This window comes from Rhizopus delemar, genomic scaffold (genome assembly GCF_000149305.1).
Source record: "Rhizopus delemar RA 99-880 supercont3.3 genomic scaffold, whole genome shotgun sequence".
In the NCBI taxonomy this organism is placed as follows: Eukaryota; Fungi; Mucoromycota; class Mucoromycetes; order Mucorales; family Rhizopodaceae; genus Rhizopus; species Rhizopus delemar.
The window spans coordinates 1,290,453-1,314,720 of NW_027137829.1; the positions used below are offsets into that span (position 1 = coordinate 1,290,453).

The 24,268-nt window shown below is 36.4% G+C and overlaps 8 protein-coding genes and 1 non-coding gene across 9 annotated transcripts; 4 read left to right on the forward strand and 5 right to left on the reverse strand.

Moving 5' to 3' along the window:
- Positions 1 to 341: 341 nt before the first annotated feature.
- RO3G_04692 (uncharacterized protein) lies at positions 342 to 713 on the reverse strand (the record flags this gene model as incomplete). Its single annotated transcript, XM_067659282.1, has 1 exon — positions 342 to 713. The coding sequence occupies one exon, from the start codon at positions 711 to 713 to the stop codon at positions 342 to 344; it is 372 nt and encodes a 123-aa protein (XP_067515383.1).
- Positions 714 to 6,848: 6,135 nt separating this feature from the next.
- RO3G_19050 lies at positions 6,849 to 6,931 on the reverse strand. Its single transcript has one exon. It is a non-coding gene; the product is annotated as a tRNA-Leu (tRNA).
- A 3,138-nt stretch (positions 6,932 to 10,069) lies between these two features.
- Positions 10,070 to 10,905, forward strand: RO3G_04693 (uncharacterized protein; the record flags this gene model as incomplete). Its single annotated transcript, XM_067659283.1, has 4 exons — positions 10,070 to 10,235; positions 10,289 to 10,360; positions 10,429 to 10,536; positions 10,595 to 10,905. 4 exons carry the CDS (start codon positions 10,070 to 10,072, stop codon positions 10,903 to 10,905), a joined length of 657 nt encoding a protein of 218 aa, XP_067515384.1.
- Positions 10,906 to 11,964: 1,059 nt separating this feature from the next.
- RO3G_04694 (uncharacterized protein) lies at positions 11,965 to 12,450 on the forward strand (the record flags this gene model as incomplete). Its single annotated transcript, XM_067659284.1, has 1 exon — positions 11,965 to 12,450. The coding sequence occupies one exon, from the start codon at positions 11,965 to 11,967 to the stop codon at positions 12,448 to 12,450; it is 486 nt and encodes a 161-aa protein (XP_067515385.1).
- Positions 12,451 to 13,246: 796 nt separating this feature from the next.
- On the forward strand, positions 13,247 to 14,112 carry RO3G_04695 (uncharacterized protein; the record flags this gene model as incomplete). Its single annotated transcript, XM_067659285.1, has 2 exons — positions 13,247 to 13,902; positions 14,064 to 14,112. 2 exons carry the CDS (start codon positions 13,247 to 13,249, stop codon positions 14,110 to 14,112), a joined length of 705 nt encoding a protein of 234 aa, XP_067515386.1.
- Positions 14,113 to 16,924: 2,812 nt separating this feature from the next.
- Positions 16,925 to 17,128, reverse strand: RO3G_04696 (uncharacterized protein; the record flags this gene model as incomplete). The annotated part of the gene is made up of 2 exons (XM_067659286.1): positions 16,925 to 17,065; positions 17,114 to 17,128. The coding sequence occupies 2 exons, from the start codon at positions 17,126 to 17,128 to the stop codon at positions 16,925 to 16,927; spliced, it is 156 nt and encodes a 51-aa protein (XP_067515387.1).
- Positions 17,129 to 17,885: 757 nt separating this feature from the next.
- RO3G_04697 (uncharacterized protein) lies at positions 17,886 to 21,047 on the reverse strand (the record flags this gene model as incomplete). Its single annotated transcript, XM_067659287.1, has 2 exons — positions 17,886 to 17,906; positions 18,078 to 21,047. 2 exons carry the CDS (start codon positions 21,045 to 21,047, stop codon positions 17,886 to 17,888), a joined length of 2,991 nt encoding a protein of 996 aa, XP_067515388.1.
- A 751-nt stretch (positions 21,048 to 21,798) lies between these two features.
- Positions 21,799 to 21,900, reverse strand: RO3G_04698 (uncharacterized protein; the record flags this gene model as incomplete). The annotated part of the gene is made up of 1 exon (XM_067659288.1): positions 21,799 to 21,900. The coding sequence occupies one exon, from the start codon at positions 21,898 to 21,900 to the stop codon at positions 21,799 to 21,801; it is 102 nt and encodes a 33-aa protein (XP_067515389.1).
- A 632-nt stretch (positions 21,901 to 22,532) lies between these two features.
- On the forward strand, positions 22,533 to 23,279 carry RO3G_04699 (uncharacterized protein; the record flags this gene model as incomplete). Its single annotated transcript, XM_067659289.1, has 3 exons — positions 22,533 to 22,612; positions 22,798 to 23,006; positions 23,059 to 23,279. 3 exons carry the CDS (start codon positions 22,533 to 22,535, stop codon positions 23,277 to 23,279), a joined length of 510 nt encoding a protein of 169 aa, XP_067515390.1.
- Positions 23,280 to 24,268: the final 989 nt, after the last annotated feature.

The window sequence follows — 24,268 nt, forward strand, 5'->3', positions numbered from 1 at the left end:
GTAGTATGTGTGTATATCATTTTCAATAATAGAGCCCAGCTCTTTAACTATTCTTTTCCAAAGATCATCTATCCTTTTTGGTCTAGTGTAGTATCGTCATACACTACCTCAAAAAATTGTTCATTTTGAACCGCCTTTTACACATTTCGTACTGAATCTGCTTCGCATAATCTCCAATCAGCACTCAGCACAAACCATTATGAAGCACTGTTTCTCAGCTATTTACTACACGATAAGCATATCACGTGCTATGCGTAAAGGCTGGAAAAATATCCAATCAAAAACCAAAAATCAAAATGAACAATTTTTTGGATTTTTGTCGGCATTTTTTATTTTATTAGCTAATAATTAATCTCGCCGCCCTTTTCTTTCAGAACAAGTTGTAATCTTCGCGGCGTGCTGCATACTAACTGCTCGCAGTATTCCTTTGTAATTTCATTGTACCAAATATCTGCAACCCGTTCAAATAGTTCTTTCATACTTAAGGGTGCAGTTTCATAAGCATACAGCCGGACTTTTAAGTAATCCCATAAGTTTTCTATAGGATTCAAGTCAGGTGAATATACTGGCCAATTCAGTAGCTGTACCTTAGTATCTACGAACCATTTTTGTGTTAATCTAGATGTATGCTTTGGATCGTTATCATGTTGAAATATAATGTCATCATTTAACATATCGTATTCTTCTAATGAAGGGAGCATATCCTCCGTCATAATCTTGCAATACAGCTCTGAATCTAAGTCTCCGAGCACTTGAGCAATATATCCAACTCCGTTTGCTGTCAAACAGCTCCAAATTAGTGTACTATCGCCTCTATGCTTATAAGTTTGGTTGGAGTTGTGATCCTGCAGAGGCCTTCCTTCTTGTACTCAAGTCTATTGTTTACCATCTGAACCCAAGCGATTGATTTTTGTTTCGTCGCTAAAGACTACTCCTTTCCAGGCTTCCTCTGTCCAATCCTTATACTGCTTGGCAAACTGAAGGCGTGCCTTTTTGGCAGAACGCGTTAAAGGAAGAGCTGTTGGTTTTCGTCGAGATTTAAATTTGGAGCTTTTAAGAAGGTTTCGCACGGTCTGGCTGCAAATATCCGAACCTAAGCCACTTAAGTCTCTGGCAGCGAGCTCTGCGGACTTGTACGCACCAGCATTGAACCTGCGCAATACAAGACGCGCGTCGTATATGTTAAGTTTCTTGGGTTGACCTGCTTGCAATACGGAGTGATGGTCTACTTCTTTCGCAATGTTCGAAATAGACCCTTTAGAAACATGTAACTCGTTGCTGATAGCATCGTACGACTTTCCTCTTCTTAAAGCAGAAATAATTGCATTTCGTTGGGTTTCTGAAATTTCGCAATTTACCATTACTTGAAATGTCGAGATGGAGCAATGAGAGATTACAATGGGAAAACAAAAAAACCCAAAATCGACCAGGGCTGCCTTGGAATAGCAGAAGTAGTCACGGGTAAAAATTATGATAGCAGTCACGAGTTAGTCCTATGTTATTTGGGAATATAGGCGTAAATTTAGTTCATATTCAAAAAAACCCAAAAAATTGTTCATTTTGATTTTGGTTTTTGATTGGATATTTTCCAGCCTTTACGCATAGCACGTGATATGCTTACGGTGTAGTAAATAGCTGAGAAACAGTGCTTCATAATGGTTTGTGCTGAGTGCTGATTGGAGATCATGCGAAGCAGATTCAGTACGAAATGTGTAAAAGGCGGTTCAAAATGAACAATTTTTTGAGGTAGTGTAGCTTTGCCTTCAATTGCCACCGGACATGCTTAAGAAGGCTTAAGCCGGGATTAGTGGTAACTAACCCTTTAGCACAGAAGCCCTGCTGTCAAATATTGATTTTGTGGCATGTCTTGTCTTGTGCTTTGTGTCATTGTCATGCTGAAACGAGAGATTACGATATTTTAGACCACTATACCCTAGGCTTTTGTGGTATGTAGTAAGCAAAATACATGTGTATACCTATGAATTTATTACAGCATCGTATACTTGACACAAATATCCTGGTCCTCAATATCTAATACAGCCTTAAAATGTAACAGAGCAACCAACATGCTTCATTGTTTGATCACCGTAAAAAGATCGCTAAGGTTGCTCGACTTGCTTCCAATATTAGTGTATACTATCTGCACTCATAACCTTCATTTTTTTTTCATTGCTAAAGGTGATGAACTTCCAGCCCTCTATAGTATGCGATGGTTTGTCGTGATACCACTTTCATCGCTTTTTCTGGCTTATACAGCTAATGAAAATCTTCGATTCCTTAGTTCCAGACTCAAAATCTAGCTTCCTACACTGCCTTCTGACTGACAATTTGCTACTACTGTATCCTAAGGACCTCAAAAAGAGCTGAGCATCAGAAGCTGTGTGTAAAGATCCTTGTCGAAACTTTAGGCGGATGATTGCATTAGTTATTTTGCTGACTACGACCGGTCGACTACCACGGTCACAAGCCTTGATGTTCTTTTCTTCCTTTCTTATCCTGTTGATTGTCCATTTGGAGATCCTTGCTACCTTAAAAAGGTCTGCTGCCGTACGAACTAAGTGTATTCGAAATCTCAGAGCTTCGCTTTTACAGTTGCTTATTTTCTTAAGCATATAAGGCAGGTACTTTGTTATAGTAAATAGGGTCAAAACAAAAGGGGGAATTCAATGGGAAATACAAAATAAGCATGGGTTTATGTATTTTTCAAGAGCTACTAAAGCTCACTAATATACTGTAAAATCTGAAAGCAAACGGGAGAGATATGAGGAAAATTGAAAGAAGGCTAGACAAGTACTATATTTTTGGCGAAAATTGAAATATTCAAAAAATCACTAAAAATGACCTTATGCCTGAGGGATGTCCGAGACAGTTCCCGTTTACATATCCTAATGTATATTTTAGACTGCCTTTCAGATGGCATATGTCACAAAAGCCGCAGGCATATGGCGAAGATGCAAAACTGATTTTCATTTTTGTGCACTAGTTTTGTCCGCTACTGTATAAAGTTCAATTTTTACAAAAAGTAAAAATATTGACGAAGGTTAAAAAATCTTGAAGTGATTAAAAATATTTCAAAAGGTTAAAAAAATATCAAAAAGTAAAAAATATATCAAATGGTTAAAATTTTGTCAAATAGGTAAAATAATGGCAATTTGTAAAGTGATTCACAAAACGTTGTTATTTTAAAGGTTGGCTTATTGTAAGTGAGTAAATTTGAGTTAAGATTGCTTGTAAAGCTTGATGTTAAGGTTGTGATAGCCTTGTAAGTTGTTGTTTTATATAGGATTTACGAAGATGCTTGATAAGTAGTGACCACCAGACCTTATATGTAAGATCAATACGATGTTTCGTAATAAAAGTTGAAGTAGAGTAAAAAGTTTAAGTAAACAGGGACTTTCTTGTTAAAGTTTGTTAATTATTGAGTAAAAATATATGATTTATTTGAACTGACTAACAATTTCTTCACAAAAAGATGGGATATACAGTAGCGGACAAAACTGGTGCACAAAAATGAAAATAAGTATTGCATCTTCGCCATATGTCTGTGACTTTTGTGGCATATACCATCTGAAAGGCAGTCTAAAATATACATTAGGATATGTAAACGGGAACTGTCTCGGACATCCCTCAGGCATAAGGTCATTTTTAGTGATTTTTTGAATATTTCAATTTTCGCCAAAAATATAGTACTTGTCTAGCCTTCTTTCAATTTTCCTCATATCTCTCCCGTTTGCTTTCAGATTCTACAGTATATTAGTGAGCTTTAGTAGCTCTTGAAAAATACATAAACCCATGCTTATTTTGTATTTCCCATTGAATTCCCCCTTTTGTTTTGACCCTATTTACTATAACAAAGTACCTGCCTTATATGCTTAAGAAAATAAGCAACTGTAAAAGCGAAGCTCTGAGATTTCGAATACACTTAGTTCGTACGGCAGCAGACCTTTTTAAGGTAGCAAGGATCTCCAAATGGACAATCAACAGGATAAGAAAGGAAGAAAAGAACATCAAGGCTTGTGACCGTGGTAGTCGACCGGTCGTAGTCAGCAAAATAACTAATGCAATCATCCGCCTAAAGTTTCGACAAGGATCTTTACACACAGCTTCTGATGCTCAGCTCTTTTTGAGGTCCTTAGGATACAGTAGTAGCAAATTGTCAGTCAGAAGGCAGTGTAGGAAGCTAGATTTTGAGTCTGGAACTAAGGAATCGAAGATTTTCATTAGCTGTATAAGCCAGAAAAAGCGATGAAAGTGGTATCACGACAAACCATCGCATACTATAGAGGGCTGGAAGTTCATCACCTTTAGCAATGAAAAAAAAATGAAGGTTATGAGTGCAGATAGTATACACTAATATTGGAAGCAAGTCGAGCAACCTTAGCGATCTTTTTACGGTGATCAAACAATGAAGCATGTTGGTTGCTCTGTTACATTTTAAGGCTGTATTAGATATTGAGGATCAGGATATTTGTGTCAAGTATACGATGCTGTAATAAATTCATAGGTATACACATGTATTTTGCTTACTACATACCACAAAAGCCTAGGGTATAGTGGTCTAAAATATCGTAATCTCTCGTTTCAGCATGACAATGACACAAAGCACAAGACAAGGCATGCCTCAAACTCAATATTTGATAACAGGGCTTCTGTGCTAAGACATTAGTCGCAACTAATCCCGGCCTAATTTTTCTTAAGCATACTCGGTGGCAATTGAAGGCAAAGCTATGACGATACGATACTAGACCAAAAAGGATAGATGATCTTTGGAAAATAATAGTTAAAGAGCTGGGCTCTTTTATTGAAAATGATATACACGCATACTACTAGCATATGCCAAGAAGAATATTCGATAATATCAAGAGATGAGATGATTATACAAAGCCTTAGATTTTAGTCACTTTTGCGGTTTTTAGAATATATAGAATTTTATAAATGAAAAGCATGCTATTCGCTCAGTTTTAACAATGTCATGCTAGGAATACACGTAAATTACAATGGCTAGCATATCTTCCTTCTAATATAGTTTCATAGCTATTGCAATCACCATGAGCAAGTAATGGTAGTTAAAAGCTGAAAAAAAGTTTTGTGCACCAGTTTTGTCCACTACTGTATATATGAATAATTTTTTTTTCTTTTTAGCTTTTCTTATTTTTTTAACTTTTTTCATTTTTCGACTTTTTTCATTTTTTGACTTCGTATGACCCTGTAATAGCTTGTTTTCTATTTAGGCCTTGTGTATTTATAGAGGGTTTAAAGTAGTTTCGAATATAAAGTAAAGTTATATTTGAGTATTTTCTTGATAGGAGTGACCACCAGATCTTGTTTAAAGTAGATCAGTCTTGATATAAAGGTAATAGTAGCTTGATATGAGCTTTAACAGTGATACAATGAAGATATTTGGCTTCAAGGGACTCGACTTGTTGTTGATGTTTAGTAAAATAGTAATGATAATAAAAGAGATTTGCTTTGAATGATATTTATTTAAAAATAATCAAAAGTAAAGTATGTCAGAAGTAAGTTTGCCAAAAGTGAATTAATTGTTTTTATAGTTTTTATGAATTTTATAACATTGTTATTTTGTAGTATGGTTGGTTTAGTTTGAGTGTTTTAGAGAAGTTTTTCTTGAAATTTTTAAAGTAAGGTACTATAGTGACCACCAAATCTTTTAATTAAGATCAAATAAAGGTAAAGATAAAAAAAATAAAGGGATCAGGAACTTTTTATGAGTAGGTTGCCTGTTTATTGAATAAAATATATAAATTAAAATGTGAGTAGAACTGTACTGTCCTTTTTCTTCATCTAAATAGTTGGGATATTTATATTGTTAAATTTTTTTTTTCTTTTTGACTTTTTTCATTTTTTTGACTTCTTTCATTTTCTTGACTTTTTTCATTTTTTGACTTCTTTGTCACAACATGCTTTAAATTTAAAGCATGCCTTGGTTTTAATGCACCTTATAATTTCTGTACCTTGCATTAATTTTTATGTACCTTCGGGTCAAAAATTATAATCTGCATCTTTACAACCCTTTTACTCGCTACTGTTGTCACAACGTCAAAAATTAAAACTTGAAGGTTTCGGCGTTCACATCTTCATAATCATAGCTACAATGTCTTCATCATTCTCGTTACACTAGTTGGAGAGGGAAAAGTCAAATGCTGCCAAAGTTTGCTGCATTGTGTTGTAACGAGAATGATGAAGACATCTATAAAATTTTGGACGGTACAACTGACTTTGAAATCGACTTACTTCAGTAATTTAACTGAAATACACAACATCGACTCAAGTAAAAATATCGACTCAAGTAAAAATATCGACTCAAGTAAAAATATCGACTCAAGTAAAAATGTTGACTCAAGTAAAAATATCAACCTTATTTCTTTTTCTTTTGCCTCTATTATTTTTATATAAATATCCCTATATCTTTTATTTCAATTTACTTCAGTTCACTTATATTCACTTCTATTCAATAAATAGTCTCTTAAAAGACAAATCTATCTATCTTATTTTATTACAAACAAGTCGAATTCCCTTGAAGCAAGCTATCTTCATTGTATTCATTTTATATTTTTATTACATTTCTTTACATTTTACTTTACAAATCAAGTTTGATCCACTTAACAAGATCTGGTGGTCACTATACATAAGCGAACTTATAACTCGAATTATCTACTCTATTTGGAACTTACTTTATCCAATACTTTATTCAATTACTAAAACTTTATCTCAACAACTTATATCAAATCTATCGAAACCCGAAAGCCTAACGAACCTTACAGTGTTACAACAACACAATCTAAAAGGAGAATAAAACATACGACACAAAAGTATGACATGGGCCAAAATGGTGACTGTGAGATTCGAACTCACGCCTCTTGCGAGACCGCAACTTGAGTGCGGCGCCTTAGACCAACTCGGCCAAATCACCACTTTCTTTTGATGCTACCTGATGTAAATCTGATTATAAACTCAATTGTTGTGGCACCACTGCAAATAATCGTTCCAATTGGATAAAGCATATCGCAAGATTGAACATTTTTTGGTTAACAGATATTTATGGCTTTTGGAGAAAAATTTTAACTTTCGCTGTATTGGTCATTTTTGAATTTTGAAAAAAGACCCAGGTGCGAAAAAAATAAAGAAATTGAACAGTATTTTTGTTTTTTTTGTAGGGTAAGTATTCATAAAGTTATTCACGTTTTAAAAAAGTGTCTGTTTTTTTTACAGATGATCTTTTTTTGGAAAGCCTGTTCCCCTCTACTGTTGAAAGACCGATGTCTTCTTTTTTTATTTTTGAGGGCAAAAAGCGGAAATCAAAAGCATTTTGTTCAGAAGAATACATATTAGGAAGGCAGCCTGTGGTTTTTAGCTTAGATCATTACAAACGTGTTACAAAACGTAAAAAAATAATCGTGTTTGGGAAAAAAAATGACCTGGTGAAAAAAAAAGTAAGTAAAAAAAAAAGTAAGTAAAAAAAAACGAGTCTAGCAATAGAAAGTTCATTGTTCAAATGAAAACACTAATCTAACAACAATTACACTTCATAGAAATGCAAATATCTTTACATTATAGAAAAAGAATACGTGTATATTCTAAAAGAATAAAAAATAAAGCTCTGCTAACATTTTGTTACAAGGCAGTTATAGTTAACAAATACATACAAAACTTTTTTGCTTATCAAATAAATAGATTGCTTTATTATTTTTTATGACAAATGTTGTAAAAAAATATATGTTTTTAAGCTTATACTCGCTCATTACTTACTTTATGTTTGCACATGGGTGTAATTTGCCATTAGCCATTAGCCATTAGAGATGTGAGCAATGGCAACTTTCTTTACCAAAAAAGCTTTTCAGCAATAAACAACAATATAAGTCTGATATTCTTATTGCTTCATCATGTTGGAAAGAACAATTTTGCTCATGAGGTTCATGTTCGTCATCCGAATGTGTCCCATTAGGAATTCTTAATGTAAGAAAAAAAAAAAAAAGAAACCAACATTAGACTTGGTTGCTATTATTTTTTTTATAAACTTGCATTTGACCAGAACTTGAGCTTTCTTTTTTATCTTTTGTACCTTGAACATCTAGTGTATTCCATGAAACAAAACCAGGGAGGAAAAAAAGCTGTTTTACTGCTACAGTGCGTTAAGTTGCCGACTCTTTTTTTTTTTTTTATTTCAAGTAAAAAAAAAAGAAAAAAAAGAAAAAAGAATACTCTCCATGTTAAAGATATTGCACTCAAGTAATAAAACTTGTTCAAACAACGTATAAGTTATCTTTTGGGATACCATTAAATGTAATCTTCGTGCAAAGCAACTGTATTTGATTTATAACATAGATAGACAGTGAATAAGTGTAACATTGGTAAAAATAAGGCTACAAAAAAAGCACTTCTCTTTTTTTTTTTTTTTTTTTTTTTTCTTCTCTTTTTTATAAAAGGTAAGTTCTTAATATTTTATACATTCCATTCCTGCTCTAATGGTACTTGTACTTTAGTAAAACCGTATTTCTTGCTTTCTTTATAAAGTCTCTTTCTCAAGACTACCGTTGCTTCTTCTTTTACTTGTTGGCACAAGCTTGGATGGCGTGTTTTTTCTTCTTTTCTTCTTTTCTTTTTTTTTCCTGGCCCATCTAAAGCAAGGTATTATTACTTTTACTACATATCCTCCATAGCTAATAACTATTGTAGATGCATACTGCTTCCCTTTTCTTTATTTGTTGGTATAAGCTTAGCTAGTTTTCTGGTCTATCTAAAGAAAGGTACAATTATTTTTACAATACATACAGGATCGCTAATGTTTATTATAGATGAATTCTGCTTTGCTTTGGCATCTTTTTATCTTTTTTTCTGTGTTCGCTTTGGTTTTTGAGTACTGATGTCTTTTCTTCTTTTGATTTGGGTGTCCAAGTCTTTGCTTCCTTGAATCTTTGAATCCTTGTGTCTTTGCATCCTTGAGCTTGGCTTTTTTTTTCTCGTGAGAACCTTTTGAGTTCCACGAGATTAATTGATGTATTTTTAGATTAGATGCTGCTATTTTGATGACATTAGGTAAGTCAAGTAAACTTTTAAAACGCTACGAGCAAAGAAATACTATATATTGTTATTATTATTTTATTTAAATAAAAAAAAAGCTCTTTTTATAAAGCAAATCCCAATTTTTTTTGTATATATGAAGCAATATTTATTGCAATATGAATGGTTAATAAAGAAGTATATAAGCTATATGAGTGGTCAATAAAGAAGTATATAAAGCAATATGAGTGGTCAATAAAACCTGTACGTAAAGCAATATGAGTGGTTTAGAAAAGAGCAAAAAGACAAATAAAGCATTGATTTGAAAAGTATCATTCGCTGCCGAGCACCATTAGATATCAAATGGATAATAAACAGGAGCCATAACATAACTGATGTAAGTTGCGTCTTGCGAGATCAGTTAACGAATAAATGTACCAGCAGACTCCTGTCTCTGCCACAAATCTTGCAACATCTCTTAACCAAAAGATTAACGACGGTTTAAACGATTTGTGGCAGAGACAGGAGGCAGTGCGATCAACAATCAGTTACCCGATGTCACACGATTCTAAGCTCTTTCGCAAGATTGATAATATATCTGTTAACAAATTTGCACGATTATTTGTAGTGCACACTGCAAATAATTGCGAATATTACTCGAATATTAAGAGCTTAATATTGCTAATTTTAAGACCGCTTTTTTAAAAGTTGATAAAGCGCTCAAAAATATAAATTTTGTATCGTAAATGGGCCTTGAATATCACAGTTATATATAGATTTGATTTATAACTTTGAAAGAAATTATTATATATAAAAAACAAAAGTTTATTTTTTACTTCAAGGGTAAGCATGTTAAGGAGGTAAAAATGACTGAAGTTAAAAAAATCCTCTCACTTAGGACTTTAAATTCAGTTTTTTTTTTGTTGTTATTTTCTTAGGCAAAATTTCATATTAATATATTTTAAAGTCAGGGTTACTTTTTTGTGCTTTGAAATTTTTCTTGCTGCATTTTTTTTTTCTTATTTCAAAAGCTTGCTCGTTTTCTATTATAATGCCTAACAAAAATCATTACATTTGTGTTTGCCCTGAAGTTTGTGCCATCAAGGCTAATGGCTATGATATTGTAAAAAAATCAACTTTTGAACGCCATGAAGTAACTCGACAGTACTCGACAATTTACTCAACGTACCCTGTTCACCATTTACACGGCCAACACGGTATGAATGTTACTTTTAGTTGTAATAAATGTATCCTAAGACTTCTTAAATAGTAACTGATGACATGTTGGCGATGTTTGGCCAATCTGAAAGTCAAATTACTGAAGCCATGGAAGTTGATTCCAGTAGATATAAATTTTTATTAGCTGTTGAAATACAGCAACATAATACGTTACTCATTTCAATTCATTAGGTACGAATTTAGAGGAAATAGATGACAATGGTGAAGCAATTGATTTCGACAACGTTGATCTTGACCTTGATGATGATTATGAAGATCAATTCAATGAAAATGTTGATGGTAATTCTTATTTTCTTCTGCCGAAAAAAAAAAAAACACTGAAACTTGTTTATTGTAGAAACACCAATGTACACTAATAGAAGCTTTCCACCCCTTGATGAACCACTTTCATTGTACCTGTTCTTTTTTGTGATTTTGTTCAAAACAAAATTTTTGACTGATGATCAAACTGAATTATTAATGGAATGTATGAATGTGGTTCTTCTTTTTACCAACATGAAGTATCGATTTCCTGTTAAGGCCACCACTCTCTTGTCCAGCTCAGAATTATTGAAAAGATGCTACGAGGGCGTCACACAATATTCTGTATGTAAGGGTTGTCATCGACTTTATCGTTTAAACGAGAATGGTGTCGTGTTTGGTCATTAATGATGTCTTTATTTATTATTTTATTATTGATCTCAGTCCAGCCTACGTCAGACTATACAATTAATAGTCAGACGATATAATCCAGGGTTCATTCTAAATTATTAGTTCCTCTCCTTTTTTTACTTAATAAATAGTACAGTAGCGGACAAAACTGGTGCACAAAAATTAAAATCAGCATTGCATCTCCGCCATATACCTGCGACTTTTGTGGCATATACCATCTGAAAGGCAGTCTAAAATATGCATTATGCTAGGTAAACCGGAACTGTGCCGGACATCCTTCAGGAATAAGGTCATTTTTAGTGATTTTTTGAATATTTCAATTTTCGCCAAAAATGTAGTACTTGTCTAGCCTTCTTTCAAATCTACCCATTTCTTTCTAGTTTGCTGTAAAATTTTATAATACACTAGTGCATTCCAATAGCTTTTAAAAAATATATAAACCCTTGCCTAATTTGTATCTCTCTATGAATTTCACTTCTTATTTTTACCCTATCCATTTTAACAAAGTACCAGCACTCTATGCCCAAAAAAATCAGCAACGATAAAAGAGAAGCTGTGAAATCTGGAATACGCTCAGGTCGTACGACAATGGATATTTCTAGAACAACAGGAGTCTCTAAATGGACGATCAACAGGATAAGAAAGGAAGAAAAGAACATCAAGGCTCGTAACCGTGGTGGTCGACCGGTCGTAGTTAAAAAAATAACTAATGCAATCATCCGTCTAAAGTTTCGACAAGGACTCTTACGCACAGCTTCTGATGCTCAGCTCTTTTTGAGGTCCTTAGGATACAGTATTAGCAAACGGTCGGTCAGAAGGCTTCTTAGAAAGATAGGCTTCAAGTCTGGAATTAAGAAGTACTAGCCTTTCATCAGCTATACAAACCAGAAAAAGCGATTGAAGTGGTGTCGCGACAAAGCATCATGGACTGTGGAGGACTGGAAGTCTGTGATCTTCAGCGATGAGACCAAAATCAATGTTTGGGGTGCCGATGGTATACGCTACTATTGGAAGCAAGTCGATCAACCTTGGCGATCCTTTCATGTTAATCAAACAATGAAGCATGGCGGCGGATCTGTTATGCTTTGGGGCTGTATTACATCTCGAGGACCAGGATATGCTTGTCAAGTATATGATGGCACAATGAATTCAAAATTATACACCCATATTTTGTCTACTACGTATCAAGAAAGCCTAGCATATTATGGTTTGAAACATTGTGATGTTTTGTTTCAACATGACAATGACCCAAAGCACAAGTCAAGTCATACCACTAACTGGTTATCTGATAATGGGATATCGGTATTAAAAGATTGGCCGCCACAAAGTCCCGATCTAAATCCTATTGAATATGTTTGGCGACAGTTAAAGTCAAAGCTGTCTCAATACGATACCACACCAAGAAGCATAGACGATCTCTGGAAAAGAATCGATAAAGAGTGGAACTCTTTTACTGAAAGTGATATGCAGCCATACTATGAAAGCATGCCAAAACGAATTGCTGCTGTTATCAAAAGACGAGACAATTATACGAACTTTTAGGTTTTAATCACTTTTATGGTTTTTTTTAAAAATATCTATTCTTATAAATAAAAAGCATGGTTCTCCCTCATTTTTGGCAATGCAATGATTAAACTTTGCACAATTTGCAACATTTAGTACGCCTTCCATCTGATATAGTTTCATAGATATTGCAACTGTAATGAGCAAGTAATGGTAGCTTATACAGTGGGTCAAAAAACTGCACCAACGCAACTCAGTTTTTCGGAAATACCAGTATAGCTCTGTCAGTTTAAAAGTAAACATTACGAAACTTGGAACAAAACGAGTTACTACTGTTACTATTTATTGACAAAAGTTTCAAGGTCAGATGCGGAGTATTGATTTAAAGAGCACTCAGCAAAAAGAGGAGGTCGGTTGGTGCAGTTTTTTGACTTTTAAAATGAAAAAGTATTTGATATCATATGTCCGGACTGAGACTATTCCAGCAAATTTAATCGAATTTTGCTGATGCTTAGTCACACTGGGGACCTGAAAATAAAGTTTTTTTTGCAATTGTTTTCTTTTTTTTTCTTTCCTGCTTTACCCAAACCCATTGTACATCGTCAGTATCTATCCATTATTAGAAATGCCCAAAAAGCTTCCATCTGATATTCAAAACAGTATCAAAGTATTATTAGAGAAAAGTGTTGATCCTGCAGTCATTGGGAAACGAGTTGGAGTGCATAGAAATACCGTCAATAGGTATGCAAATAAGTGGATACACGATAGAATACGTAAAAGAGGAGGTAGACCGAGCATTGTGGCAGAGTCAACACGTCCATACATCAAGAGACAAATGCTCACAGGTTGTTTGAAGACTGTCAAGGATGTGCAAATGAAGTTGGAGGAGCTTGGACACCCTATGTCGTATCAATCGGCAATTAATGTCTTACATTCAGTTGAAATTTATGCTGAGATCAATAAGAAAAAGCCATTATTGACTGAAAAGCACAAGAAGGCTCGATTAGTATGGGCTAAAAAGCATCAATATTGGACAGTACATGATTGGCGACGTGTCATCTTTTCTGATGAGACGAAAATCAACATTTGGGGCTCTGATGGTTGCAAGTATTACTGGAAAAGAAAATGTGATCATTTACAGCCTCAGCATATCGACGTTACTGTGAAGCATGGAGGCGGTGGTCTCATGTTAGGGAGTTGTATAACCAGCGAAGGACCTGGATACGCATGTCAGATCTATGATGGCACCATGAATTCAGAGGAATACCAAGAAATCCTTGGTACAAGTCTAAAAGACACTATGGAGTACTATGGTCTGAACTGGGAAACGTCGGTATTTCAGCACGATAATGATCCCAAACATCGATCAAAGTCCACAACACAATGGATGAAGGATAGTGGCATGATTTACATTGACGATTGGCCATCACAAAGTTCAGATCTTAATCCTATTGAACATATATGGCATCACTTGAAGTTAAAGCTGAGCATGTATGATAATAGGGCGACCAGCATCCATGAATTGTGGCAAAGAGTCGAAAATGAATGGAATTCGTTTACTAAGGAACAATGCATCAAATATATACACAGTATGCCAGACAGAATGCAAGCAGTCTTAGCAAAGAAGGGTGGATCCACTAATATTAAAAAAGTCAAAAAACTGCACCAACCGACCTCCTCTTTTTGCTGAGTGCTCTTTAAATCAATACTCCGCATCTGACCTTGAAACTTTTGTCAATAAATAGTAACAGTAGTAACTCGTTTTGTTCCAAGTTTCGTAATGTTTACTTTTAAACTGACAGAGCTATACTGGTATTTCCGAAAAACTGAGTTGCGTTGGTGCAGTTTTTTGACCCACTGTAGCTGAAAAAAAGTTTTGTGCACCAGTTTTGTCCGCTACTGTAGTTGTTAGCTATTGACTTTCTACTGTTTTTACATCATAAGTACCAAATATCATACTACTAACGCCCACACCCTGCAGCAAGCAAGCCAATATTAGGTTAGCTGTTTTTGAAAGTAGATCATTCACAGAAATTATAAATATTTTTGGAATACATTCATCAATAGCAGACCGTTACGTAAAGAAGTTTTTAAAGAGTGGTACAGCATGCAAAGGCGTCCATCCTGTGGTTCCTCCTGTATTAACTAGAAAGTACATCGGATTATTGGTGCTCAAAGGAGATATACAGACAGCTAGAGGCTTGTTCCTCAGGCTAATGGAGCTAGGACTCTCTATGTCTTATATCACTGCAGTAAACATCCTGAAAAAATAGAATGTCTGTTTTGCCAAATAAAGAATATGAAGCAAAAACTACAAAAAGACAATAGTTGTGAAACTAAAGATTATATATGACTTTATTAATAAAAATATTGAGGGTATTTATACTTTTTGAATGTCTGGGTCTTTACCGCTATTTCAATTGATCGGTTAAAAGAATGATATGGAATATAAGGAAGGATAGTGGATAATCAATAGCCGCTGTCTACTTGACGAATCAAGGGACAATGAAGTAATTAAACTATTGATCTAACGATAATTATAGAATAGGATTGAACTGCCGTTGTTGTAATCAGGTTCCGATATAGTCTTTTAGAACGCTGGTAGGACAACAGGGCAAGATTGGCTATTGCAGAATTCTCACGTTTATTAATAGAGATCTGGTTAGACTATAATTCTATAGTATCCAAGTTTATCCATGAATGTTCACTTTATTAGTTGTGTGGATACAACAATGTCCATGCAAAGCTACAAAAAAAGAAGCTACTTTTAACAATTAAGCATGTTTAAAATAGCTTGGCGTAGGCAAAAGGATATAAGGATTGGAGCGTTGATCGACGAAGATAGGCAGTATTCTCCAATGAAACAAAATCTAGTTTTTGGGACACCGATGGCGTCAAGAACTATTGGACAAGAGCTAGCAACATATTGCGACCATATCACCTCGACCTTACACTGAAGCATGGCGGGCCTGATTGAACCTTATGGGGACGCATATCTTTATGAGGCCCTGGTTATGCATATCAAGCTTGCGGTTAGATATTGAATTTGGAAGTACATCAACATATTGTTGGTACAACCTACAGTACGTCACAAAACTGCTGTAAGGAATCCATTTTTCTTGGTTTTTGTAGCGCACATCCTGTTACAATGGCACAAACTGCCTCTGTTCCCACATAGTAAATCTTCTACATGTCTTGAAAAATCCGAAAGAGTTTATGCCTTATTGGATAAGTATTGAAGGAAGTATGAGGCGCGCAATTTGAAAATTTGAACGGAATGAACTTATTTATTAATATTTAATTGGTCCTCCTTTTCCATTAATAATCTCTTGAGTTCTTTCCGAAATGTTATCTACATGCCTTTGACAAAGTTATTTATTGAAGTCAATTCATATTTCCTCAACTCGTTCCCAAAGCACATCTGTGTTCTTTGCTCTACATTCGTAATAGTTGAATTTCAACTTCAATTGATGTCCTACGTGCTCGATTGAATTTAAGTCGGGGATCTAAGCTGGCCAATAGTTAACATAGCTCTCTTGGTGACTACATAACTAGGCTATTGTAGATTATGCCTTGTGCTTTGTGTTATTATCATGCTAAAACTAAAGGTTGGACCAGTCGATATTGTAGTACTTCATAGTATCACGAAGCGTAGTGTTCAAAATATGCTGGTAAACACCCGAGTTCAAGTTTCCATCGTAAATTTAGCAAGCATATCCTGGTCCTTCAGAGATTATACAACCCCAGGGCATCATTTTGCTAGCTCCGTGATTGATTGCAAAATCCAGGTCATGATGTTGAAAAAGGTCACTTGGCCTTTTCCGATAGTGATTATCACCATCAAAGCCCTATACGTTGATCTTGGTTTCATTAAAGTAAACGATTTGTTGTCAGTCAACCATTGCCCAATCCTGATGCTCCTTGTTCCATTTCAACTGATGCTACGTATGCAATTTTGTCTGAAATGGCTTCTTTTTTTCTATCAGAAAATGGAACTCCATTGATTTCAGTACGTTAATTTCTGACTGGTATGAAATATCATAGCCAAATCCAACCAGCACCCGGTACACCTCTTTAGAAGCCTTTAGAACCCATTCCATGACTTTTCTTTTGATTAACCGCTTCGTCACTTTGGAGACTACTGTAGGTCTACCACCTGTGTTTACTGTCCTACTTGAAAACAGCCGTCTAGAGTATCTACTAACAGTTGATTAATGTAATCCAGGCTCCTTGAAAATATCATACATTGATGTGGATGCGGTTAATGCCTGTTTGTGATCGTTTATTTTCTCCTCTGACAGCCGTTTAGGCATGCGATTGACGATAGGGTAAAAAAGAGAAATAATTTAAATAAGGGAATATAAAATTTAAAATAAAGGAATTGTAAGCGCTTTTATATACTGGCATCATTCTAACCATGTCAAGAATGTGAAAAATTATGATAGCAACCGGTTGGGTCGTATTAAAATTCGTCATTTAAAACATATGTGAACAAGTAAAAAATGTCAGATGTTCATAATACTACCTTTAGCGATCTCAAATTCCACCAATAACCATTGCCCATATCCGATAATCGACGAATAAATGCACTTTCTATTGAGGTACAAACAGTCAAGGTTTGAGATAGTTTGGTGCAGTACCCATGGACAACCAGCTGTAAAAACTGAAGTTTGCAATTCCTTGCAGCAGTTTTGTGACCTACGGTACCTGTATACATTGAAGTGCTTCAAGTGGCACAAAACACAGATTTACTTTCGACGGGACATTGAGCCTAAACATACATCTCGATCGACAACTATATAGCGAAAAGAACATAGGGTACGCCATCTTAGCACTGCTTATCATAAATCCCAAACTTAAAAGCTGTGGAGCACGTATGGCATCAACTTATGTTGCTACTGAGTGCATTTAAGACACATGCGACAAGTTTGGATCGTTAGTGACAAACATTATACGTAAAATGAAATATATTTAACAAATATATTTGCCAAAGTCATCTCAACAGCATGCTAGCAAGAATAGATGCAGCTATTAAAGCAAATGGTGTCATACACGTTTTGAAGTCGAATAATACAATTAATGAAATATGGCTATTTTTAAAAATGTGACATTAATTTGACAATACCTCCATGATTAGCAAAGGAAAGCCGTAATCCGTGATGTCTCATAAGAGCCAAGATGCAGTTTTACAAATGACTATAATTTCACATTGATATGTTGAATCGTTGGAGAGATGTTGGTCTCCGTGCGAGATTTGAACTCGCGTTGCAATAGTTTTTGTAACTACTGTAAATACTACCCATTTTATAATATAACGCTTATAAAATTATTGCAACTATTTCCTCTTTTCTTCCACCATATGTTATCCTGATTAGCTTTATCTGCGGGAAACGTAATACTCACTACCTAAGGTTACGCTCTATAGGCATGGCTTGGATGTCGTACGGAGTGGAGGAGAAAAAAAAAGTTAAAGATTATTTTAGGGTAGGTTGTCCCTATTTTTTCACCTAGTGTAAGTCCCAGGTTGCTATTTGATGCTCCTTTGGTATCCTTATTGTCGTTTTCATCTTAGCTTGGAAGAAGTCGTGGATAAATGGATTGCTTGCGATTGAAGGTTGATCTGGATGTATTTGGCGAAATACTGATGCTATTGCTGCTCTATATACCTTCAATTGTTGTATTGACATGTGTTGAAATGAAACAAAGAATTCTACCAGGTTCTTGATGTTGTAAACTAAAGGATCTACTGGAGGTATTTGAGAATTACACCATCTTTCCCAGCGTTGCCAACCCAAGTTGTAAGCTTGCGTTGTCCTTTTTCTTATCTTGTTGTTTAGAAATTTTGTTACTGTTTTATCAAATTTCATTTGATCTTGTCCTTTTTGTATAGCCTCCAGGCGGCTAGAGACCACTTCTTGTTTAGTTTCATTACTATTGGTGGGCCCTTCGTCATCTGTAATACCATTGGGTACCAGTATTGAGTCGTCCATAGTGGTGTTACCAGTATTGCTTCTCGTGTTTTTTGTTTCTTGAAGTAATGCAATACCTTGGGGATTAATTTCCAAGGCGGGTTCAGATATAGACCCTTCAAAGGCCAGGTCTGACTGAATGCATTCGTCGCCGCTGCCTCCGGATCCCGCATCCAACTCCAAAACGTTTTCACTTGCCTGTTTTGTCTCGTCGCAAATGCATCTATTGAACGGGGACCCCATTTGGCTATTATTTTCTTGAACCATCTCTTTGGTAGTTTCCATTCGTAAAGCGGGATTTGACGTCGACTCAATTGGTCTGCTTGTATATTCTTGATTCCCTGAATATGGTTGTATATTACTGTCAAATTGAACCTGTTTGTGATATCTTGTATCTGAATTGCAAGTGATTGAAGTAGGTATGATGCTGTCCCTCCTGCTTTCGTTACATAGCTCAATGCTGTTTTGTTGTCTGAGAATATGTGAATTGTGGAATTTTTTGCGTTTCTTGCGTGCAGTTTCAAAGCAAAATAAATTGTTTGAAGTTCTCTCACGTTGATGGAAGTTTTTTTTTCTTCTTCTGTCCAGAATCCCGAGGTTTCCATTACGTTTGACTTCACTCCCCAGCCCGTGTTGGGGGCATCCACATGGATTGTCAGTTTGGGCATGAGGATTTCCGGGGGTGTCACATGAATAGGCAGGCCATTTTTGACCGTCGACCATTTTTCCCACCATTGTAAGTCTTGTAGGCTGTGCGTTGACAGGACACAAGGTACTTCCCAGTTCTTGTAGCCGTTCATTCTCAGACTCTTCGTAAGATCTCTTTGAAGGTGTCGAACATGTAAAAGAGCTTCGCCGATTGCTGGGATTACGGAAGTCATTTTCCCTATTAGACTTGCTATCCAACGGCATGACCGGATTGTGGTTGTCTTCATAGCTTGTCTGGAGCGTTGAATGATTTTGTTCATTTTTTCCTGAGGAACCTTGATTCTCATTGTTTCGGTATTGAAATTGAATCCCAGGAATTCTTGTGTTTTTGATGGAGTTAGTGCGCTCTTTTCCCAGTTGATCAAGAAACCCAGGGATGTTAAATGGTTGATTATCACTTTGGTTATCTTTTTCATCTCGTTCATCGACTTGGCTAAGAGACAAATATCGTCTAGATAATAGACTAAGCGTATCCCTTGTTTTCTGAGCGGTTCCACTGCATAGCGCATCAGCTTCGAGAAGACTCTTGGAGCTACGCTCAGCCCGAAGGCCAGTGAACGATACTGGTAGACGATTCCTTTGTGAAGAAACGATAGAAATGGTCTTGACTTTTCGTGCATTGGTACGACCACATATGCGTCCTTTAAATCTAACTTTACCATAAGGTCGTCTTCTTCTATGATGTTTCTTAAGGCCGGTATTCCTTCCATTTTGAAGTGTTGACATTGTACGAATTGATTCAGTTTCTGACAGTCCAGAATCGGACGTCTTTTGTATCGTGAAAAAATTCGAGAGGAATTGTTTGGATTGTGTCGGTGATCTCTCAATTATCCCCGCTTTTAAAAACTTTTGTACTGCTGTGTCGACGGCTACTTGATCGTCTTTCGAGAATATCATCATCTTTGGTTTCCATGGAACTGGATTGGAGGCCCATTGGATCCGATAGCCTTCGGATACAACTGAAATAGGCCAAGGATGTTGTATCATGGTTTTCCAGTTGTCTACAAAATTCTCTAGACGACCTCCGGGGAGGGTTCCATCTGATAAAACCTCGTAATGTCCCTGTATTTTTTGAGATTTCATTATTGGTGCTATCGGGTAAGATGGTGTTTGCAGTACAGTGCTTGTTTTGATTATTGGTTGGATGGGATTTGGCTGGAGTTTGTCTCCGGTTGCTGGTTGGTTCTCCCTCTGCCTCTGCCAAAAAAGTTTTTGAACGGAACTGATTTCCTCGTTGATAGTTGGAAAAGCCACTTCTGATGCCTCCTCGTCCTCTAAATCCATCCTGTCTATGTTGGATGGCGCTTCGAAGGATTTGCTGTTCATAACGAGCTTGTTGAATTTTTTCGACAGACTCTGTAGAGAATGCCAATTCTTGTTGGATTCTTCTTCTTCTTGAATGTATCGCATATTTGATGGGAGTCTGAGAGCGGTTGTTGATAGGTCTCTGGCTTCTTTATCAATTGAATTTGCTGTGATATAACTGTATATGGCAAGTCTTCTGGTCTTTTCGATGATGTCCATAAGGACTGCATTGTCACTTCCATTTTCTTGGACGTAGGTAAGGTCTTCAAATACCTCTGTTGCAGCTCTAGCTGCGATTCGAAGGTGGTCTGCATCTTTGTAGCGTTGTGATACGACTTGATGGGCATCAACTTTGTGTCTTTTAAGATCGGGAATGAAGATCTTGTTGGTAGTTTCTGATGCTGGCCAGTTTCCCCCTTCATAAAGAGGGACTTCTCTTGCGTATTTTTTAATGGTTGTACGCATCTCAGGTGAGGGAGTTTCGTCCATTTCGGCCATGATTTGGTATGGGAGGATTGTTCTTTCTCCTCGTCCTTTTTCTTCTGTCTTAAGTCTTGCAACGAATTGTTGGAAGAGTGTTTCCAGTTGTTCTGGTGTGATGTTGATACTTTGTTGATCTTGTGCCACATTGTCATTGTGTTCAATGTTGTTCATATCTTGTTCCACGAATGCGCGGCTTAGAAAGTTATGAAGAACAGTGATTTATAAAAAGTTTTGTATTTTATTGTTTAAAAAGTTAAAACTACGAATAAAAAAGCGCGGCTCAGAGAGCTAATACCACATCTGGAGTCGAAATGGAGGCAACCAAGGTTGGATTAGGTACGACATACAATGGTGTATTAGTAAGCTGCGAAAGTTCCGGAAGAATCGGAGGGTGTAGTGACTGTGTTTACTGCAATCGAGAAATTCCTCAAGCGAGGCTCCAAAACTGTTCGAATATACCTTTGAGTTTTGATTCTCCATAGTACGAGTTAGGGTACGCATAGAGTGACATTTTATACGTCATCAGAAAGCCACGAGTTTGTACTTTTAGGAAATATGTATTAGGTATGGTATCTTGTATGCGCAATGGGTCACAAAAGATGCAGAAAGAAAAAAATACGTTTTGTGCGAACGGTTTTGGTAGCCACTGTATATGTAGAAGACAACTCAGATGACGACTTCCAGCCTATTGTAACGGCTAGAAAAAGAAAAAGTAAGTTGCATTGTCAAACATGATGTATGTAAACAGCTAGTCTAACGTATGAAACACAATCATAGGTAGGAAGAATACTTCACAGAGTGGGTCGCAAAAGAAGCCCAAAGGCAAAGGAAAAGCTACAGATTCTGAAGTTACTACTACAAGTAGTACTGGTATCTCTACAACAGATGAACCTACCGTGTTCAATAAGGTCACTCTCGAGAACTATGATCTTGAATATAGCAGTGACGATTTTGATGCACCTGTCACCAAAAGACCCTTTTTGGGTGAATCGACCAAGGGATCTATGAAAGATTTACCGTCCATCTACTATATATATATATACAAATTCCGCGTGCGGAGTTTGGTATGATTAATATGGTAATTGGGGTCACAGAACACGATTACATCATTTTTAAGCGGAGTTTATTAAGCCAAAATTGGCCAATTGCGAGATCTACTAAGAACAGTCATTTTTTCTTCCTTGTTCATTACTTCACTCAAGAGGGATGACAAGTAGAAGGTCATGAAAAAAGTCCGGACCGAGATACGACTTCTGCAGGTCGAGAAAAACAGCTCCAAAAACCAAAAATTGTATGACAAAAAGGCTTGCGAAACGAGAATCGGCAAATCAACATTTGTGGTTGTTGGGTTATGCTAATGGCTTCTCATTCTAAAGGCGTTGGTTCGATTCCCGGTAGACGCTCAGCAAACATAGTCTACTTTTTGCATTATTTTTGGGTCTAAGTAACTTATTATTTTTTTTGGAAATATCAAAAGTTTTCGGAAAAATTTTATCGGTTCTGTATGGTAAAACGAATTCCCGTTGCGGAGATGCTGCCTATCTATCGGCTGATTTCGGACAGATAACAAAACATGTAAAAAAAATATAAAAAGGCCTGTTATTTCTGTTTTTTTTTTTCTTTCCTTCATCTTTTTATCAGTTTTATCAATCTCCAATGTCTTCTAACGCTGCTAACAACATGCCAACTCTTGCATACATCGCTGAAAGAACTATGACGGCTGAATGTACATTGAAGTAAGTTTATTTTTTAAGTGGGAGGGAACATAACTAAAGGCAACTGGTAAAAGTTACTTGAAGGAGAACGGTGCCTTTTTTTCATCGCGCAAGTGCAAGGAAGGCTCCGAAATGCGCTTGAACCAGTCCAGCAGGGATGGATTCTTTTGGCGATGCGGCTCAACCACCTGTGCGTGCGGTCGTAGCCGTATTTCTTACCTGGATGGATCCTTCTTTCAAGGTCGCAAGTCAATTATCCATCAAACACTGTTAGTAGTGTATCTCTTTCTGCTGCAAGTTCCAAACGGAACAATATCTACCATGACTGGACTTAACCTGCCAACTGTCCGCAGCATTGTCAAAGATATCTATCAAGTAATGGAGGCAGATCTTCGAATTGAAGATGTTCAAGTTGGTACATGATGCTTTGTTGATATCAGAGTATGTAATTAATTAGTCATACTTAGGTAGGGTTGGCAGTGATGGACAGCCAATTGTTGTTGAAATAGATGAGAGCAAATTTGGTAAAAGAAAGTACAATAAGGGAAAGAGGGTAGACGGTGTTTGGGTTGTTGGAGGTGTAGAGCGCACGCCCGAACGTAAGGTGTTCTTGCTGACGGTACCTAACCGCAACCAAAATACCTTGAAGCTCATAATCGATACTTTTGCTAAGGATGGTAACATTTGAAATATGTATATACTTGATGATCAGTACACCTAACCCTTGTTTACAGGCTCACTTGTCATGGTAGACTGCTGGAAAGGCCATAAGGGGATTGACAGCGATCCAAGCCGAAATTTAGTTGTTCAAACGGTCAATCACTCCAAAACATTTCGCGATCCAAAGACAGGTGCCTGCACTAACACAATAGAAGGTACATACTTCTGTAGATCATAGAATTCTTAAACAATGCTAACAACCTGCTATTAGGTACTTGGAATGGTATCAAACGAGGAGTGACCAGCCGTCATCGCACAGCATCGATGATGCCATGGAAATTAGTGGAATTCATCTAGCGAAGAAAACATGCTGGCAATCACTGGAAGGCAATGCGTGTTTGCTTTTCGCAAGTGTCGTTCACCAGAGCAGGCATTGCCGACCAAGGTCCATTGGTATCGTTGCTCACAACCGTCTTTGAAGATGCCACTGGTGATCAGGGCGATGAAGAGCCATTTATTTTTATCTCAGATGACGATTCCGATAGCGAATCTGATGAAAATGATACCTCAGCACCTAGTACGCCCGTAAAAAAACTCCGAAGTGCTTAAAATAAATAAAAAATTTTTTCATTGATAACTATAAAAATCAGGGCCTATAGCGCCTGTTTTCTTTCCTAATTATTTCCCGCATATTACCATTTTTGGAAATTAATGTTACATCATCTAAAAATAGACGACCCAGGCTTTCGAATGATGTATAGCATACGTCTGTACGCTCAATTTTAGCGCCGCTATAGGCTTCCAAAGAGATGGACGGTAAATCTTTCATTTAGCCTCGACCAAGTCTGCTTCTCGTATCACTAAATCAACTTCTGCTGCTGTGGAGTCAAGCACAACTACTCCTAAAACAGTTCTAACTTTCCCCAAGCCTAGTAAACCTGTTTCAATTGCTTTCAAGTCAGCTGCGACTTCTGTCAAGTCAAGTTTTGGTCCTATGCCTGTTGACAAGGCAAGTGA